General features: G+C 40.9%; 1 protein-coding gene across 8 annotated transcripts in view; it reads left to right on the top strand.

Annotated features, from left to right (window-relative positions):
- The window catches only part of ZNF182 (zinc finger protein 182), a 30,233-nt gene extending 19,702 nt beyond the window's left edge, over positions 1-10,531 (top strand). For all 8 annotated transcript variants that reach the window (XM_074029974.1, XM_074029972.1, XM_005593442.4 and 5 more), the window contains 3 exons: positions 1,995-2,121; positions 2,369-2,458; positions 7,588-10,531. In XM_074029974.1, coding sequence (XP_073886075.1) covers positions 1,995-2,121; positions 2,369-2,458; positions 7,588-9,218 — 1,848 coding nt within the window. In that variant the 3' untranslated portion in view covers positions 9,219-10,531. The remainder of the gene's footprint in view (positions 1-1,994; positions 2,122-2,368; positions 2,459-7,587) is intronic.
- The last annotated feature ends 9,388 nt before the right edge of the window (positions 10,532-19,919 follow it).

Below are 19,919 nucleotides of genomic sequence, written 5' to 3'. Positions count from 1 at the left end.
GAGTCTGGCTTCTTTCACTTAGCATAATACATTTGAGGTTCATCCATGTTGTTGCATAAATCATTAGTTCTCTCATTTTTATTGCCAAGTGGTATTATATTGTATGGAGGATTCCAGGTTGTTTATCCATTCACTGGTTGGAAAGCCTTTGATATGTTTCTAGGTTTTGATAATTAAAAATGTAGCTGCTATATAAATGTTCATGTACAGGGTTTTGGGTTTACCTAAGTTTGCATTTCACTGAGGTAAATAAACATGGGAGTGGGATTACAGGGTTGTATGGTAGTATATGCTTAACTTCATAAACAACTGGAAAATCATTTTCCAAAGTAGCCGTGTGCCATTTTGCATTCCTGCCTATGATAGGAGAGGTGCAGTTGCTCTACATCCTCACCAACACTTAGTATTGTCAGTTTTTTCCCCATTCTAATAGGTGTGTAATAGTATCTCATTGTGGTTTTAATTTACAGTTCCCTCATGCCTAATGATGTTGAGCATCTTTTTATGTGCTTATTTGCCATCTGTTTATCTTCCATGGTGAAGTATCTCTTTTGCCCAGTTGTTTTAATTTTGAAAGTTTTTTTTAATATATATTCTCAATACAAGTTATTTGCCAGATATTTGATTTGCAGATATTTTCTTCCATTCTGTGTCTTTTTAATCTCTTAACAAGTGTCTTTTGAATTTTGGTGTCACATCTAAGAAATACTTGTCCAACCCAAGGTTAAAAAGAATTTCTTCTTTTTTGAGTGCACAGTGAACCTGCTTCACAGCATGCAGTTCATTCATTTTCATTACTACACAGCATTCCATTGAATGATTGTGCCACAATTTACCCATTCTACTGTTGATGGACATTTGGATTTTATCTGTGATCTAGTATTAGAAATAGTGCTGCTATGAACATCCCTATATTTATTTTCTAGAGCATATGTGCCTGATTTTCCTAGGAGTAGAATTGCTGGGTCATGGTGTATGCAAACCATTAACCTTTGTAAATAATGCCAAACTGTTACCAAAGCGATTATACCAGTTTATATTCCTGCTAATAGTGTGTAAGAGTTCTCATTTCAACACAGTATTATGTGATTTTAGTCTGTTTAATTATAACCTTTCTTGTGGGTGTATAGTGCTGTCTCAATGTGGCTTAATTTTTCACTTACCTGATTGCGAATGGGGTTGAGTACATTATCTTATGTTCATAGATCATTTGGTTTTGCTTTTTAGTGAAGTACCTGTTCACTTCTCTTATCCATTCTTTTGTGTATGATTTGAAGTACCTGTTCACTTCTCTTATCCATTCTTTTGTGTGTGATTTTCTTATTGATTTGAAGGGGCTATTTTATATATTCTAGATACGATACCTTTCTCCCTCATGAAGATTGCCAGTAATTTCCCTATCTGTGGCTTGCCTTTTCATTGTAGTACTTTTGATCTTGTAACACTTGTCTTTTCCTTTATGAGGGGTGCTTTTCATGTTTTGTTATAGAATTATTTCCCTACTCCAAAGCTTATGAAAACATTTTCCCATATTATTTTATAGACACTTTCCTCTCACATTAGATTTACAATTTACCTGTAGCTGATTTTTATGTATGGCTAGAGGGGTTAAATTTCGTTTTCTCCATATAGATATCTAATAACCCATTCACATCTATTAAAAAGGTCATCTTCTCCGTACTGCTTTACTGTGCCAACTTTGTCATAAATCAGGTGTCTATACATGTTTGGATTCCCTTTTTAGTTCCACTGGACTGTTTGTCTATCCTTGTGCTGATATGGCATTGTCTCAAATATTCTCTTACTTACTTTTTTTTTTTTTTTTTACCATGATTTGTGATTCTCCCACAAAGTAGATCACTAACTTGATATGAAATAGACATCCAGTATTGAGTCGTCATGATGAACCAGGAACCCAATCAGAAGTTCCCCTGCATTTTATCCTCATCACCTAGTGGTCAGCATTTTAAAATAAAAGGAATGTACCATTACAGGGGCTAGTGACATTTGAAGATGTGGCTGTGGATTTCACCCAGGAGGAGTGGCAGTACCTTAACCCGCCACAGAGGACCCTGTACAGAGACGTGATGCTGGAGACCTACAGCAACTTGGTCTTTGTGGGTAAGAATGGCTTCCTTAGGTAATTTTGCTATTTATGATTATTGCATCCAATGGAAGGCATTTCCTTTCTCGGTTTTCCCCTTTTCTCTCCTGAAAAAGTGTTTGTAAGCTCAAAATGCAAGTTAAATGGTTTGACTTTACCATTATGTCAAGCAATAGATTCCTTGTGCTGCCCCTAATATGTAACTTCTTCTGTCTCAGAGGCTCTGAAAGCCAAGGAGGTATCACTGTCATTTCTCATCAACAGGGCAGCAGGTTACCAAACCAAACCTCATCCTCAAGTTGGAGGTAGAAGAATACCCGGCAGAAGGAAAAATCCCATTTTGGAACTTTCCAGGTAAGTGGAATTTTGACCCAGGCTCTGGGGACATGAAGTTCCACCCTGTTAGTCAGAGGTGAGGCCCTCTGACAGGGCTTTCAGGAATATCTTAGGAAAAGGTTCTGGCCCTTGGCACTGTTGGAGGACAGGAACATGAACACCTCAGACACAAAACTGACACTCCCGCTGTCCCCCATACACCAGGCCACTCTCCGTAAGTTGGTGCTTACCTGCAAGTTTCTGCACAGTTCCTTTTGTCCCATATGGAAGTGTCTTTTAAATGCCACAACCTCCTGGCCCTGCCACTTCCACGACTGTCACCTGTCACTGACTTATCTGAAGCCAGGCCCACGTTAGTCACAGGCCTGGACTCTAATGTGCTAATTTCAGATTGAACAACCTGAGTCCCGTCTTCTCGTTCAGTTTAGATATTTGTCAGATTTGCTCTCCTAAAACATCTTGGTTATCTATTTTTTAAAAGTAGCTTTATTGAGATAAAATTCACATACCATAAAATTCACCCTTTTAAAGTATACAATTCAGTAGTTTTTAGTGTATTCACAGAGTTGTGCAACCATCACCACTACCTAATTCTAGAACATGTTCATCACACTGAAAAGAAGCCCCTACTCCCTAGCAGTCACTCTCTCTTCCCTCTTCCCCTCACTCCCTGGCAACCACTGATCTATTTTGTCTCTATGGTTTTGCCTATTCTGGACATTTTATTTAAATGGAGTCAGACAAAATGTGGCCTTTTATGTCTGGTTTCTTTCACTTGGTGTGTTTTCAAGGTTCATCCACATTGTACCATGTATCAGTACTTCATTCCTTTTTATGGAGGAATAAAATTCCATTGTTAGGATAGAACACATTTTGTTTGTCCATTCATCAGTTGATGGACATTTTGCTTGTTTCTACTTTTTGGTTATTATGGATGATGGTGCTGTGTACGTTGATGTACACATTTTTGTGGTGATACATGTTTTTCTTTCTTTTGGGTAGATACATAGGATTGGAATTATACCATATGGTGGTATAAAAGGAACTATATGTTTAACTTTTTTTTTTTTTTTTTTTAAGAGACGGAGTCTTGCTCTGTCACCCAGGCTGCAGTGCAGTGGTGCAATCTTGGCTCACTGCAGCCTCTGCCTCCCAGGTTCAAGCAATTCTCCTGCATCAGCCTCCCGAGTAGCTGGGACTACAGGTGTGTGTCACCACGCCAAGCTAAATTTTTGTAGAGATGGGGTTTCACTGTGTTAGCCAGGATGGTCTCAATCTCCTGATGTTGTGATCCGCCTGCCTTGGCCTCCCAAAATGCTGGGATTACAGGCGTGAGCCACCGCACCTGGCCCCACTGGAATAATTCTATAAAGAGAAATTGCTTCCCATCTATTATTTGGCTACCATGAGTTACATATCATACAGAAAAGACAGGTTCAGTGATTGAGCTTTTCCATTTATTTACTAGTTTTCAAAATAATGAATTGATTTTGTAGCATCATCCAAAGGTGACCAATAAGTTATATCTTTTTTGTGAATCATTTATGGACTTATGGGTGTATACATTTCTATGTTTTAATCCATTGTCTTATTTTCCATATTATACATTACACTGTCCCATCTTTGGCCGGTGGAATCTCCTTCAAATTGGCTCCTGAGTCTTTGGTAGCTTCCTTGCTTTCTGGTGTTACAACATGTCCCAGGCTCCATTTGTATATTTCCTGCCTCTGACCTAGAATTGGTGATTTCTCCAAGGGACCCTGGCTCTTTTTAGTGGAAAATAATGTTTTAAGCCCATGATTTAGAGGTTAGAGAATTGTTTCGAGGCCTTTTCATTGACAGAGCTAGGAACTATTATGTATAAATGTTTTACAGAAAACATATCTCATGTGTTCAAATTAATATTTCCAAATCAAATTTTGGGCTTAAATGTTTTTAATTTATTAATCTTACATCTGACAGTAGTATTGTTAGTATTCTTCTTGAGACTGTTGCTTGTGTATAGCGAGTTGAATGAATTGAGGGAATCATTTCGGTGCCATTGAGAATCAAGACTTTTCAGCATGGTCATTAGCAAATGCAGCAGAAAGAATATTTACTATTATTAAGGAATCTTTTATGTTCAGTTTTGCTTTATGATTATATAAAATAGTTACAAAAGATTTACTTGGTTCCAAAATCAATACAGAAAACAAGGTATATTCAGAAAAGTCCAGCTTCTTTCCCTTTCCATTCCATTCCCTTCCTTCCTTCCTCATAGGTAATCTTTATTAAAATTTAAAGGTTTATTCTTCCATCATTTTTTACAACATGAGCCTGTAGGAATATATATTTATTCATTTCCTACTATGCACAGTGTTTTAAACATTTTTAAAAGTTTTACTTTTAGTTGACACATAATTGTACATATTTATGGAGTATGGTGTGATGTTTTGATACATATATACAGTGTGTCATGATGAAATTTTGGTAGTATATTCATCACATCAAACATTTGTTTCTTTGTGGTGAGAACATTCAAAATCTTTTCTTTTAGCTATTTTGAAAGATACACTATATTATTGTTAACTATAGACACCCTGCTGTGCAATGTAACACTGAAACTTATTCCTCCTATCTAACTATATCTTTGCACCCATTTACCAACCTTTCCCTATCCTCTCTTCCCCTCTTCACCTCCCAGTGTCTGGTCACTATTCTGCTCTCTACTTCTATGAGATCAACTCGTTTAGCTCCCATATATGAGTGAGATCATGCAGTGTTTGTCTTTCTGTGCCTCGCTTATTTCACTTAACATAATGTCCTCCAGGCTTATCCATGTAGCTGCAAATAACAATATTTAATTCCTTCTTATGGCTGAACAGTATTCCACTGTGTAAACAGATGACATTTTCTTTATCCATTGATATTCCTTGATGGACACTTAGGTTTGATTCCATGTCTTCTAACACCTTTCTTGCTTCCTTCAAACCTCCACTCCAAGTTGTTTTTCCCTCTTTTAGCAAATGATCTCATCTCATTCCTTGCTGTAAAAGAAGCAAAGTGATGAAACTAATACCATATCATAGCACACAAACACACACACATACACCACACACCACACTTTAAAAACCCTTCAGCTTCCCTGTCCTATGGCTCAAAATAACCTCCAGCATCACCCAGTTTTTCCCTTTGTTTCCTGCCTCAGGTAACAGTGTATGCACAGTTTTATTCACCATTTTTCACTTAATATTCTATAACATGTTAAATATATAAAGATACTCTTTCTTTTTACAGTAATGTAGTGATTCTTAAAAATCATAATAGTAGTAGTTGTAATAGTAACAGTGCTGGTAAACAATTTAAAGCACTTCCTGTGTACCCTGCAAGCCCTGTTGTAAGTAATTTACTTCTCTCAACATCCATTTGGGTGGGCACTGTTATAATTCCTTTATGGGTGGGGAAGTAAGATACAAATAGTTTAGATCACTTGCCTGAGGTCACAGACCAAGTGAAAGGTTGAGCCAGGATTTTCTCCTGGGCTAGAGAGCCCAGGACCCTAACCACATGGGCCATACTGCTTCTTACCACCTAAGAAGGTTCAGATTCAGCAGATCTTTGGTGGAGCTTGGGTCCCATGGAGAGCATTTTGTAAAAAGTTCTTCATATGATTTTGTGTTCATCTCTGGCTAAAAACTAATGCTTAGCTAGCCAAAGAAAGGAAGCCACAGGAAGAAAAATCACAGCTGCACAATCCATGTTAAAATTCAGTATCACTGTAGCAAAACATTAACACTATTGAATCTAAGTGGTAATATGAGTAGTTATTGTACTCTTTCAACTTTTTCTATGCTTGAAAATTTTCATATAAAAATTTGGGGAAAAGTAAGAAGAAAAGTAAACTGTAAAAAAAGATTAAAAACTCACCATATGTACAAAAAGTACTTGCCATAGATTTAAAGACATACCACTAAGAAAGAAAAATTGCCACCAATTAACCTATGACATTGATTGTAAGGTGCATCTGAATTCAGAGATGTTAAAATGTGAAATAATGTGCTGCTTGCAATTGATGAAATGAAATTAAGGGCAAGGCTTTGCAATTTTAACTGTTTAAATGAGTGATACAGATGACTGACTACTTTAGAAGTTAATAAAAAAATTTAAGTTATATAGGAAGATCAGAGTAAGCTTTTTAGAAAAGACTGACCTGCCTCTTGAAAGTTATCTAGATTCTGAATATAGCAAAATACAGAACACAGGGCTATGTGGGTGATGGAACATAAAGAAGGGTTTGGAGTACAGAATAGGCAGAAGTTTTAGTGGAAATAGTATAGACAGGAGCAGAGAAGGTGGTGTTGAAGAACTGTGAATGGAAGCTTTGATGGATACACAGGTGAACCCAGATAGTGCAAATATTTTTAGCTTTTTGTTTTTGTCAAGCTAATCATTCTATATTTTTCTTTCATTCATTGAGAATGTGGATTTGGTGTTACTATTGTAAGACATGAGTCTGAGAATCATGCTGTTGCATTTCCACCTAGACAGAAATTCTGTAAGTCAGGTACAGTTAAGACTTCATATAATACTGGCCAGGTGTGGTGGCTCGTGCCTGTAATCCCAGCACTTTGGGAGGCTGAGGCGGGAGGATTGCTTGAGACCAGGAGTTTGAGACCAGCCTGGGCAACATAGTGAGACCTTGTCTCTACAAAAAATACAAAAATTAGCCAGATGTGGTGGCTCGTGCTTGCAGTCCCAGCTACTCAGGAGGCTGAGGTGGGAGGACTGCTTGAGCTCAGGTGGTCAAGGCTGCAGTGAGCTGTGATTTTGCCCCTAAACTCCAGCCTGGCAACAGACCTGAGATCCTGTCTTTAAAAAAAAAAAAAAAAAAAGTTTATATGATAACTGAAGATTAAGGGTATAAGTTTCCCAGAGTTAATGGAAGTCAGGTGTGATGTATAAATACAGGTAAGAAAGACTGAGGTGTCAGGGTAAGATTGTTCTTGGTAACAAAAAGACCAGCAGGTGGGAGTTTAGTAAAAACTCTGTCTCCAGGAACTCTGATAAAATGAGATGATAGTGTCAGCTTTCATATGGCAGAATAATTCTAAAGAAGGTCCGTTCCATAATGTCAAAGCATAAAGGTGGTTTATTGTACTTCTTTCTAGAAGTCTGTCAAGTTGATGAACAGATTGAGAGGCAACATCAGGATGACCAAGATAAACGTCTGCTGATGCAAGTTGGATTTTCTGACAAGAAAACAATTACCACCAAGAGCGGTCGTGACTGTCATGAGTTTGGAAACATACTTCATTTGAGTACAAACCTTGTTGCTTCAATACAAAGACCCGATAAACACGAATCATTTGGAAATAATATGGTAGATAATTTAGACTTATTTAGTAGACATTCTGCAGAAAATAAATATGATAATGGATGTGCAAAATTATTCTTCCATACTGAGTATGAGAAAACAAATCCTGGAGTGAAGCCCTATGGCTATAAAGAGTGTGGGAAAGGTCTTAGGCGAAAGAAAGGCCTTAGTCTACATCAGAGAATTAAAAATGGAGAGAAACCCTTTGAATGTACTGCATGTAGGAAAACCTTCAGCAAGAAGTCACACCTCATTGTACATTGGAGAACTCATACAGGAGAGAAACCTTTTGGATGTACCGAATGTGGAAAAGCCTTTAGCCAAAAATCTCAGCTCATTATACACTTGCGAACTCATACAGGAGAGAGACCCTTTGAGTGTCCTGAATGTGGAAAAGCCTTCAGAGAAAAGTCAACTGTCATCATACATTACAGGACTCACACAGGAGAGAAACCTTATGAATGTAATGAATGTGGAAAAGCCTTCACTCAGAAGTCCAATCTCATTGTCCATCAGAAAACCCACACTGGAGAGAAAACCTATGAATGCACTAAATGTGGAGAATCTTTCATACAGAAGCTTGATCTAATTATACATCATAGTACCCATACAGGAAAGAAACCCCATGAATGTAATGAGTGTAAGAAAACTTTCAGTGATAAGTCAACTCTCATTATACACCAGAGAACTCATACGGGAGAGAAACCTCATAAATGTACTGAATGTGGGAAGTCTTTCAATGAGAAGTCAACCCTCATTGTGCATCAAAGAACTCATACAGGAGAGAAACCCTATGAATGTGATGTGTGTGGGAAAACCTTCACGCAAAAGTCAAACCTTGGTGTACATCAGAGAACTCATTCAGGAGAGAAACCCTTTGAATGTAATGAATGTGAGAAAGCCTTCTCTCAGAAGTCCTACCTCATGCTACATCAGAGAGGTCATACAGGAGAGAAACCTTATGAGTGCAATGAATGTGAAAAAGCATTTTCACAGAAATCATATCTCATTATCCATCAAAGAACTCATACAGAAGAAAAACCCTATAAATGTAATGAATGTGGCAAAGCCTTCAGAGAAAAGTCAAAGCTCATTATACATCAGAGAATCCATACAGGAGAGAAACCCTATGAATGTCCTGTGTGTTGGAAAGCTTTTAGCCAGAAGTCACAGCTCATAATACATCAGAGAACGCACACAGGAGAGAAACCCTATGCATGCGCTGAGTGTGGCAAAGCCTTCCGAGAAAAGTCAACATTCACTGTGCATCAAAGAACTCATACTGGAGAGAAACCCTATAAATGTACGGAATGTGGGAAAGCCTTTACCCAAAAATCAAACCTTATTGTACATCAACGAACCCATACAGGAAAGAAAGCCCATGGAAGAGGCCACACTCGGAAGTCAAAGTTCATGGCACATTAGAGAGCTAATCAACAGTATATATTATGGACACTGAAGGAAAGTTGTGTCAATTTAATTCACATTTGAAAAGTATATTCCGACTTCTGGTTTAAATATGGGAGTAAACTCAGCCTTTCTTCTTTTCATCTCGGTCATAACCCAAAAGCTACGGGAGAAAAAGCAGAAGTGTAATCTCTGTATCTGACAAAATTAGAAGACAGCTGCAACCCTGATAAGAGGGCTGCCACAGGCAGAGGAAATGAAGCACTGGTGCAGGAGATTTCAGAGCGAGCGTGCTCAAGGCTGCAGATGCGAGACAGCACTGGTAAGGACTCTTAGCTGAGGTTCGGGATATACACCGAGGCGTGGAACCATAAATATAACAGTGGTAATAGTGCGTGGGCAGGTAGGAGGTAGGATGTTTCCTAGACCATTTGGGGTCCGAGGAGAAACAGGCTGGGGCCTCGAGAAGGAGTCACTCAGACAAGCCATATTTGTAGAAAGTAGTCTACTGATGGGAGAAACAGTTATGGGGGTGCTGGGGGAAGAGAAGGGACTTTTCCTTGTGAAGAGCCCCACAGCTGCCCGTTTACTGACTTGGGAGAAGTAAAGTTAGAACTAACGTGGGGGGAAAAAATCTCAGTTGTCAAAAAAAACTGATCTGCTTGGAATGTGGCCCTGGTTTCTTTTCCCACATGAACCTCCAGCAAATAGCAAGTCCAGGAAAAACTCTTCTCATTCGAAGAGGAATGATTCAAAAGTAATCAAAACCACAAATGCATTTGGTTTTGGGGCCAGCAATTCCACTTCTAGGAATGTACATACTCACACATGTACAAAATGATGAACATACAGAAGTATTCATTAATGCACTGTTTGTGAAAACAAAAGATTGGAAGCTGTCTAAATGATACCGTATCAGGGTTCTGGTTCCCTAAATTGTGGTATATTCATACAGCCTACTCCTGGGTAGACAACAATGAATAAATAAGGAGAACTAGGATACCATTTATGTAGTGATGTGGGATAACCTTCAGTTTATGTTATTAGGTAGGAAAAACAAGGTTAAGGACAGTGAGTATAATATGCTGCCATTTGTATATAAAAAGGAGAAAAATGGTAAGTACATAATTGTGAATTCATAAGTTATCTCTGGAAAGAGACACGAGAACCTGGTAACCCTGATTACGCTGGAAGGGGAAGGAGCAGTGGTGGCTGTGGGGATGGAATTGAGAGGGAGACAACTGTATCCTTTCATAACTTTTGAAAATGTGGATGTACTATGTACTATGTGGATGTACTACCTTTTCAAAAATAAAACATTTTAAAAGCTATTTTGTTCTACTGTTATAGTAAAGTCACAGTCTAGGTACAGGATTTTATAATATTTAATATAGATATGCTCAATGTAGAGTTTATTTTTTAGTGAATCAATTGAATAACCAAGCAGATAGAACAACAGTTATTCAATCAATTCCAGAGGCACATAGGCATTATTTTCCTGAGATTGCCAAATCAAGTGATTCTCAGGTCAGCTGGGACCACTAAAATGATTGAGACTGGAACATATTTAGTATGTACAGTGACATCTGTGAAAAGATCCTGTACTAAAGCCCACCGAGGACTTTCCATATCTTAACGAAATGATTTTTATTACATCATTCATACAAACGGTTTTTACAAGTGCTGCAAAACACTAATCCATAGAGAGGTTGAATAACTTGCTCCTCTAAGGTGGCACTAGTGCTGGTGATACATATTTTCTAAGGTGAGAGACAGATTGAGAGTGATGGTCTGAATGGACATAGCCAAAGACCACATAACAGGACGTTTGCTTCAGAACAAGCGGTCCTGCTTGTGAATTACTGTATTTGTGGCCCTCATGGTTCTGTGGCTTTTCACTGGGGCCATCTCTTTGCTGGAACTGGACAACTTAAGCTATGAAAAACTAGGGATGGGCAATGTTTGGATTTATCAAAACAGGTGGGTGAGTTAGACCTGAGACCCTGCCTGTGCCCTTCCAGGCCTTCTTTTTTCCCTGAGTAATACTGCAAGGAAACAAGCCGTGGGCTCACTTTATGAACTATGTAAAGTAAACATGTCACATTCAGTGCCTTTCCAGGGAGAGGAAATGTGGGGCAGACTGGCTTGCTCCTGGTACAGTCTCCTTGAAAGATGCCCAAGGGCACTGGAAATAAAGCTATTTTGCCTTTCTACTTATAGAGAATCTTCCTAGGGTTTCAGGTCCATTGAAGGTCATCCTGTAGTGGGGTGGGAGTGAGGGTCATATCTCACCATTTCAGGTAGATCTTGGACTCCTGCTTCCTGGAACACAAATGGCAAGCTGATGGCCACATGTGGGTGAATGGAGGTGAGTGAAGCAAAGACGGGGATGGATGGAGATGAACATCAGCATGTGAATAAAAGGATTGGGATTGGAGGAAGAGAGAGGAGGGTAACGAAGGGCAAAGTGGGAAGTGAATGGAGTAAAGAGGGGCAGAAGGGTGGTGAACAGGGAAAAGTAGGGTGAAATGGGGGAAATATCCAGTGGTGTGAGTTACTGGAGAAGAAACAGTTGAGTGTAAGTAAACATGAGTAGTGTTGGGGAGAGAAGGAGGGAGTAGAGTGGCAGTGAGTGAGTGGAGAGTGGAGGAAATTGGGAGTGATATGAGGCACAGTGTAAATGACAGTGGTTAATGGTGTTGGGTGAAGAGCAGTGCAGGAAAGTGGCAAAGCATGGCATGACACTAATGAGTGAAGAGGGGAAGAACCCCGGGCAGTCAAGGTGGGAAGACTGTGCTGGAATGGGAGGCACTCTGGGGTGAGTGATGGGGATCTATGGTGTCAGAGGTTATAGGGTCTTGGGGTCTTAGGGATGCATGACCTTGCGTTGTTGGCGATGGGGAGTTGGGTGGAGGTGGGAGGTGATCCCTGGGGTTTCTGCACAACGAGGAGCTGCGCTGAAGACCCTGCAGTGACCACAGGTGTATGGGATGGGATCAGCCTGTGTTCTGGACACAGTGCTCAATGAATGTCACTTCTGTGTTCCATCCCTGATGTCGTTTGGATCTGTGTCCCCATCCAAATCTCATGTCGAATTGTAATCCTATGTTGGAGGAGGGGTCTGATGGAAGGTGATTGGATGTTGGGGGTGGAGTTCTCATGTATGGTTTAGCACCATCCCGCCTTAGTACCATATAGTTAGTGACTTCTGATGAGATCTGATTGTGCAAACGTGTATAGCACCTTCTTCCTTTCTTCCTCCTGCTCCTGCCATGTAAGATGCCTGCTCCCTCTTTGCCTTCTGCCATGAGTAAAAGCTCCCTCGGGCCTTCCTGGAAGCAGATGCTTCCATGCTTGCTGTACAGCCTGCAGGACAGTAAGCCAACTTAACCTTTTTTCTTTATAAATTACCCAGTCTCAGGTATTTTAGCAGTGTGAGAACAGACTAATACAATTTCCTTGCCATTGTTACTTATATATACTCAGAGGGGGAGAGGACCCACTGCAAGAGGTGTCCCTGATATCTCCCCCATACCAGCTCTGTTGTGCCCCCTTGGCCAGCCCTAAGCCCCACCCCCACGTTATTTATGCCGGTTACTTAATTTGTCTTACTGCTTTAGATAAAATGTCTAAAATAAAATTAATTATGGTCCTTCTTCACCTTATTCTTAGGGCTCCCGAAACTATCCTGGTTTCCTAAGATCAGCCCCGTGACCCTTGATTGGCCCTATAACCACCCAGATCAATACTGGGCCCCCAATATTTTAGCCAATTATTTCATATTATTGTCCTGTTTCTTTAGGTAAACTCCAAACTGTGAATTATGATCCCTTCCCACTTTATCCTTTGGGCTCTGTTAATGTGAGAAATTCCCTTGATACAGTGATAGTGTTCAATATGTGACCAGGCAAGCTACCCTAGAAGTCTCAGAATAGAAAGGCTCACAGACCAAATTAAAATGCTTGAGTCAGGCCGGGCATGGTGGCTCACGCCTGTAATCCTGGCACTTTGGGAGGCCAAGGCAGGTGGATTGCTTGAAGTCAGGAGTTCAAGACCAGCCTGGCCAACATGGTGAAACCCCGTCTCTACTAAAAATACGAAAGTTAGCTAGGCGTGGTGGCACATGCCTGTAGTCCCAGCTACTTGGGAGGCTGAGGCAGGAGAATTGCTTGAACCCAGGAGGTGGAGGTTGCAGTGAGCCGAGATTGCCCCCAGCCTGGGTGACACAGTGAGACTGCCTTAAAATAAAATAAAATAAAATAAAATTGTTGAGTCACATGGCTTATTAAATCAATTTTTTTGAAAAATGCAAATATGTATACATATATAAATATCCATATATACACATATCCACATATATGTATACATATATGTGGACATGTATACATATATATGTGTATATATACGTATAGGACAAATATGTGTGTATATATACACATGAAGAAGCAAAGAGATGGAGTAAGTTAACAGACTTAGGGTACAAACAGGGTGAAGGATTACATTTCCTGAGTCCTATGTTATGGAATGTTCATAGACCCTGCCTCTGCCTCTGTCTGTCTCTGTTCCATCAGCCTTATTGGTTACAAGGACCAGAGTTGAGGTTTGAAAAAGGGCCCCAATCAGACTGAAGGTGCTCAAGGTCAATGACATACCTTGCTTACCTCAGCTTATAGCTTACCAATTAGCCTGAACAGTGATGGGTTTTATCTGTGTTCAATGGAACAGTACTGAGTGTCACCAGTTGGTGGTTAATTTAAGTATAATATAACCAAGGTGGTAGGATACCTTATGAGTTGGTGTTCCTGTCCCTTTCTATCTATAAGTAATATACTCATTTGTTCTATCATATTCTATGTATTCCATTTATCTTTAGTACGTCTTACAAGTTGCTTGCTTGGTAACTATAACACATCTTATGAATTTTGCCTGTCTAAAAGCTACTTGTTTACTTATCTATACTTTACACATCCTATGCATTTTCTTCATGTCTCATGAGTGTCTAGCTTACTATATATGCTTGGCACTTCTTGTGAATTTCCTCCTTCACATTTGTTTTCATGACCTCTAGAGGACAAACAATAGCAAAACTCAAAGCTAGTTCTCTGAAAAGATTAATATATGCAAGAAACTCTAGACTGATCAACAAATAAAATACAAATTTTCAAATGTCCATGATAAATATCCATCACTACAGATTCTACAAACATTAAAAGGATAGGGAATTATGGAAAATATGCCAATAAATTTAAAAAGTCAATGTAATTAATAATAGGTTATATGTTCTTTCTTAGAGATCATATAACCTATTATTTTGATGATATTGTGTTGAATGTATATGAATATATGAATTCATATATTCATAATAAATTATATGATCTATTACTAATTTCTCTAAAGAGAAAGGGATTTGAGAAAATTCAACACAGTATAAATTCTTAGCAAACTAGAAATAGAAGAGAACTTCCTTAGCCTGATGAAGGGTGTGTTTAAAAGAAGCATGGCAAAACTTAATGGTAACATGGAAAATATTTCCTCCTGAGATTGGGAATGAGACAAGGACACCTGGTATGCTCACTTCTAATCAACATTGTATTGGAGGTCGGAGGCAGTGCATTAACGCAAGAAAAAGAAAAGGAGTAATGACTGGAAGTGAATAAGACTTTCAATTTCTGCAGATGATGTGTACATAGAAAAATCCAAAGTATCTATAGATAAATTGTTAGAATTAATAAGTGAATTCAGCAAAGTTGCTAAATATAAGCTCAAACTATAGAAATTGTTTTTCTTTGCATCAGCAACAAACAACTAGAAAACAAAGACACCCGATATGGTTTGGATTTATGTCCCCACCCAAATCTCATGTCAAATTGTGATCCCCAGTGTTGGAGGAGGGACCTGGTGGGAGCTGATTGGATCATGGGAGTGGATTTCCCCCTTGCTGTTCTTGTGATAGTGAGTGAAGTCTCGTGAGATCTGGTTGTTTAAAAGTGTGTAGCACCTCCGCCTGTTCTCTATTCCTCCTGCTCCAGCCATATAAGATGTGCCTCTTTCCTCTTCACCCTCTGCCATGATTGTAAGTTTCCTGAGGCTTCCCCAGCCATGCTTCTTGTACAGCCTGTGGAACTGTGAGTCAATTAAACCTCTTTCCTTTTTTTTTTTTTTTTTTTTTTTTTTTTTTTGAGACGGAGTCTCGCTCTGTCGCCTGGGCTGGAGTGCAGTGGCCGGATCTCGGCTCACCGCAAGCTCTGCCTCCCGGGTTCACGCCATTCTCCTGCCTCAGCCTCCCGAGTAGCTGGGACTACAGACACCCACCACCTCACCCGGCTAGTTTTTTGTATTTTTTAGTAGAGACGGGGTTTCACCGTGTTAGCCAGGATGGTCTCAATCTCTTGACCTCGTGATCCACCCGTCTCGGCCTCCCAAAGTGCTGGGATTACAGGCGTGAGCCACCGCGCCCGGCCTAAACCTCTTTTCTTTATAAATTACCCAGTCTTAGTTAGTTCTTTATAGCAGTGGGAGAGTAGACTAATACAATAACATAACTTCAGTTTGGGAGAACAGAAACAACTGATAGGGCCACCTAATGGAGATCCTTGAAAGGAGGAGTTAAGGGGTGTGGTGGAATCTGGTTGTATAACACAAGTAGAAAACACCTGAGCCTTTCACAAGAATGAGAAAAGGAAGTAGAAGTACAAGTCACAAATTTGAAAAACGACAGATCTATAAATGTCTGAGTGCATAAGGAATGGAGTTGATGACAAGTGGCTGGAGGGAAAGTGAAAAGGGTTAGGGAAAGGAAGGATGACCTAGAAAGACTTGCTCCAGCTGAAGGAGGCAGGGATGAGATCCTGAGGACAAGGAAGAGAAGCAGGGTTCTTTCTCAAAGCTAGGCAAAGAATGGGGGAAGACGTGGAGGTGTCCTTTCATCTGAGGAGCTTGTATCCATGTCCTGTAACCACCAGAGACCCACTTCCTAACGACCAGAGACCCACTTCCTTTAAGAAAGACACGGTATGTCAATGGTATGCCAAAGGGATCAACCTAGACACAATAATCATAAATACCAAATTACCCTGGAAAGTCTTCCCTCCCCAGACACCAGCTGACTAATTCTCTAGTATCAGGTCTCCACACGGAGTCTTCTGAGCAGGGTCCAGGTGCCACTGCTGCCAGGTGAAGTCCTCAGTCTCATCCTCCAATGTCACTGGTCCCTGCATCAATACGTGACGGCCCACTGCAGACTGAGGTTTTAAAAGCTACCTTCATTCCTCATCCTCCAATGCTACTAATCCTGCAACAACACATGATGGCTGTATCCCTGGGTGATAAGAAAAAGATATATGGGATCTTTATTCTTCTCTGTTTACACAAAGGATGCTTGCACTCAATCTGGGTTTTGTTACACGTTGGAGGAGAAACAAAAATCTTATTAGAGAAACTTCTTTTGGTGATGACAGACAAGCTGTTGGCATACCAATGTTCCTATTGAGAGCAACTGGATAAAAGACAAAAACTATTTGGAGTCATCAGAAAGCTGCTGAGGCACCTGAGATTTGAGGGGCCAAGAAGCCAGAGAATTTTTTAAAGACCAAGGTTGTCAGAGCAAATGAAGACTAAGCCCGACTACAGCATGTGCTACCCTTAAGAGTCATAGCTTTCTTCAGTGCTACCCACAAGTCGGGGCTCCAGTCCCTGTGCAAGGGCCTGCCTCTAAGTTTTCTAAGTCTCTCTCCAATGCCTAAGACTAGCTTGGGCCCTTGCCTCTGGATAGGTCACTGGACCTGGTTCTAGTACTGCAAGAAGATTGCTTTTGCTGCATGTCCCATATTTCTTTCATAGGATTTTGTGAGATGAAGCCACTAGAATGGTGCTCATGCCAAGTTGGGGTGAGGCTTACATTGAGCACAGGATATGTTCTGGGCTTATAAAGGATCTGCCACCAATCCTTGGGCTTGAGATACATGTGTGGGCTCATGTATTGGCTCATCTGTTAATGTTATGACTGTAGTGCTGCCTTGGTCTCCAGCATCTGAGGACAGCAGGGTGCCTTTATTATGAGTACACAAAAAGGTAGAGAGCAAAGATGGAGAAAGATATGTTACGCAAAGACTAACCTAAGAAAGTAGGTATGTTTATACCAATATCAGACATGGAGAAATGAACTCTATGGAGAGAATGAGGTGAAAGAAGGAAGGTGTATACAGGGAGCTTCAACTGCATTTATCTATAATGGTGTGTGTATATCTGTATATGTATGTATGTACATATATATGTGTGTGTATATATCTGAAGCAAATGTGGCAAAAAATATATAAAGATCTATCAACACTGGGCAGAGAGAACCTGTCTTAGTCAGCTTATGCTGCCATAACAGAATACTGTAGATTGGGTGGCTTAAACAACAGACATTGCTCATAGTTCTGGGGACTGGGAATTCCAAGATCAAGGCACCAGCTGATCTGAAATCTGTTGAGGGCCACCTTCCTGGTTTGCAGATGGCATCATCTCGTGTGTTCTCACATGGCTAAGAGAAACAGCTCTAATCTCTTTCTCTTATAAGCACACTGTATTAGTCTGTTTTTGCATTGTTATAAAGGAATACCTGCAACTCGGGTAGTTTATAAAGAAAATACGTTTGGCTCATGGTTCTGTAGTCTGTACATGAAGCATGGTGCTCACACCTGTTTCTGGTGAGGGCCTCATGGTGGAAGGTAAAGGGAAGCCAGCATGCCACAAGGGAGACAGGAGGAGGTATCAGGCCCTTTTCAACAATCAGATCTTGCATGAACTCAGAGCAAGAACTCACTCATTATTGCAAGAATGGCACCAAGCCATCCATGAGGGATCCACTTCCATGATCCAAACACCTCCCACCAGACCTCATATCCAACACTGGGGATTACACTTAAATATGAGATTTGGAGGGGACGAACATCCTAACCATATCATTCTGCCCACCTGGCCTCCCAGATCTCATGTCTTTCTCACATTGCAAAATGTGCAATGAGTTCTCACATTGCAACTCTTCTTCCCAATAGTCCCCCAAAGTCTTAACTCATTCCAGCATTAACTCAGAAGTCCAAAGTTTCATTTGAGATGTGAGGTAAGTCCTTCCACCTATGAGCCTGTAAAAATAAAAAACAAGTTATTTACTTCTAAGATACAGTGGTAGTACAGGCATAGGGTAAACATTTCCATTTCAAAAGGGAGAAAGCAGCCAAAAAATGGGGGCAACCGGCTCCACACAAGTCCAAAACCCAGCAAGACAGACATTAAACCTTAAAGCTCCAAAATAACCTTCTTTGACTCCATGTCCTGCATCCAGGGCACATTTGTACAATGGGTGGGCTCCCAAGGCCTTGGGCAACTCTGCATCTGTGACTTGGCTGCTCTCACAGGTTGGAGTTAAGTGCCTTCAGGCTCAGGGTGCAAGCCACTGATAGCTCTACCACTCTTGGGTCTGGGGGGCAGTGGCCTCATTCGTACAGCTCCACTAGGTAGTGTCCCAGTGGGGGCTCTTTATGGGGGCTCCAACCCCATATTTCCCCTTGGCACTGCCCTAGTAGAGTCTCTGCAGGAGTTCTACCTTTGTGGAAGGCTTCTGCCTGGCCCTACAGGCTTTCCAATACATCCTCTGAAATCTGACTGGAAGCTGCCAAGCCTCCTTCATTCTTGGATTTTGTGCACCTACAGGCTTAACACTACAGAGAAGCCACCAAGGCTATGGCTTTTGCCTTCTAGAATGGTGGCAAGAGCAGTGTCTGGGGCCCTTTGAGCCAAGGCTAGAGCTGGAGCAGCGGGGATGTGAGGAGCAGCCTCCTGGGGTGGTACAGGGCAGTGGTGCCCCGGCCCTGGCCCATGAAACAATTCTTTCCTCCTAGCCCTCTGGGCTTGTGATGATAGGGACTGTCCCGAAGGTTTCTGAAATGCTTTTGAGGCCTTTCCCCCACTGTCTTGGCTGTTGGCACTTGGCTCCTTTTCAGTCATGCTAATCTCTCCAGCAAGCGGGTGCTCCAAAGCCCACTTGTATTCCTCTCCTGAAAATGCACTTTCCTTCTCTACCACATGGCCAGGCTGCAAATTTTCCAAGTTTATTTTTGTTGTTGTTTGTTTGTTTGTTTTTGAGACGGAGTCTCACTTTGTCACCCAGGCTGGAGTGTAATGGCGTGATCTTGGCTCACTGCAACCTCTGCCTCCCAGGTTCAAGTGATTCTCCTGCCTCAGCCTCCCAAGTAGCTGGGATTACAGGCACCCACCACCGCACTCGGCTAATTTTTGTATTTTTAGTAGAGACGGGGTTTCGCCATGTTGGCCAGGCTGGTCTCGAACTCCTGACCTCAGGTGATCTGCCCGCCTCTGCCTCCCAAAGTGCTGGGATTACAGGCATGAGCCACCATGCCTGGTCACATTTTCCAAGTTTTTATGCTCTGCTTCCTTTTTAGATATAAGTTCCAACTTTAAAGTCATTTCTTTGCTCCCATATCTATCCATGTACCTCTTTTTGAATGCTTTGCTGCTTAGAAATTTCTTCTGCTGGAGGAGGCAGAGGTTGCACTGAGCCAAGATCGTGCCACTGCACTCCAGTCTGGGCAACAGAGTGAGACTCCGTCTCAAACACACAAAAAAACTTTAACTAAAGATCACATATGACTGAGAAAATATTTGTCATCTCCTTCGATCATATTACTTGTTCATATCCACAAATCATAATATGTCTTC

This window comes from Macaca fascicularis, chromosome X, assembly GCF_037993035.2.
Source record: "Macaca fascicularis isolate 582-1 chromosome X, T2T-MFA8v1.1".
NCBI lineage: Eukaryota > Metazoa > Chordata > Mammalia > Primates > Cercopithecidae > Macaca > Macaca fascicularis.
Note: the sequence above shows the minus strand (reverse complement) of the source record. Positions and strands in the feature narration are given on the sequence as shown.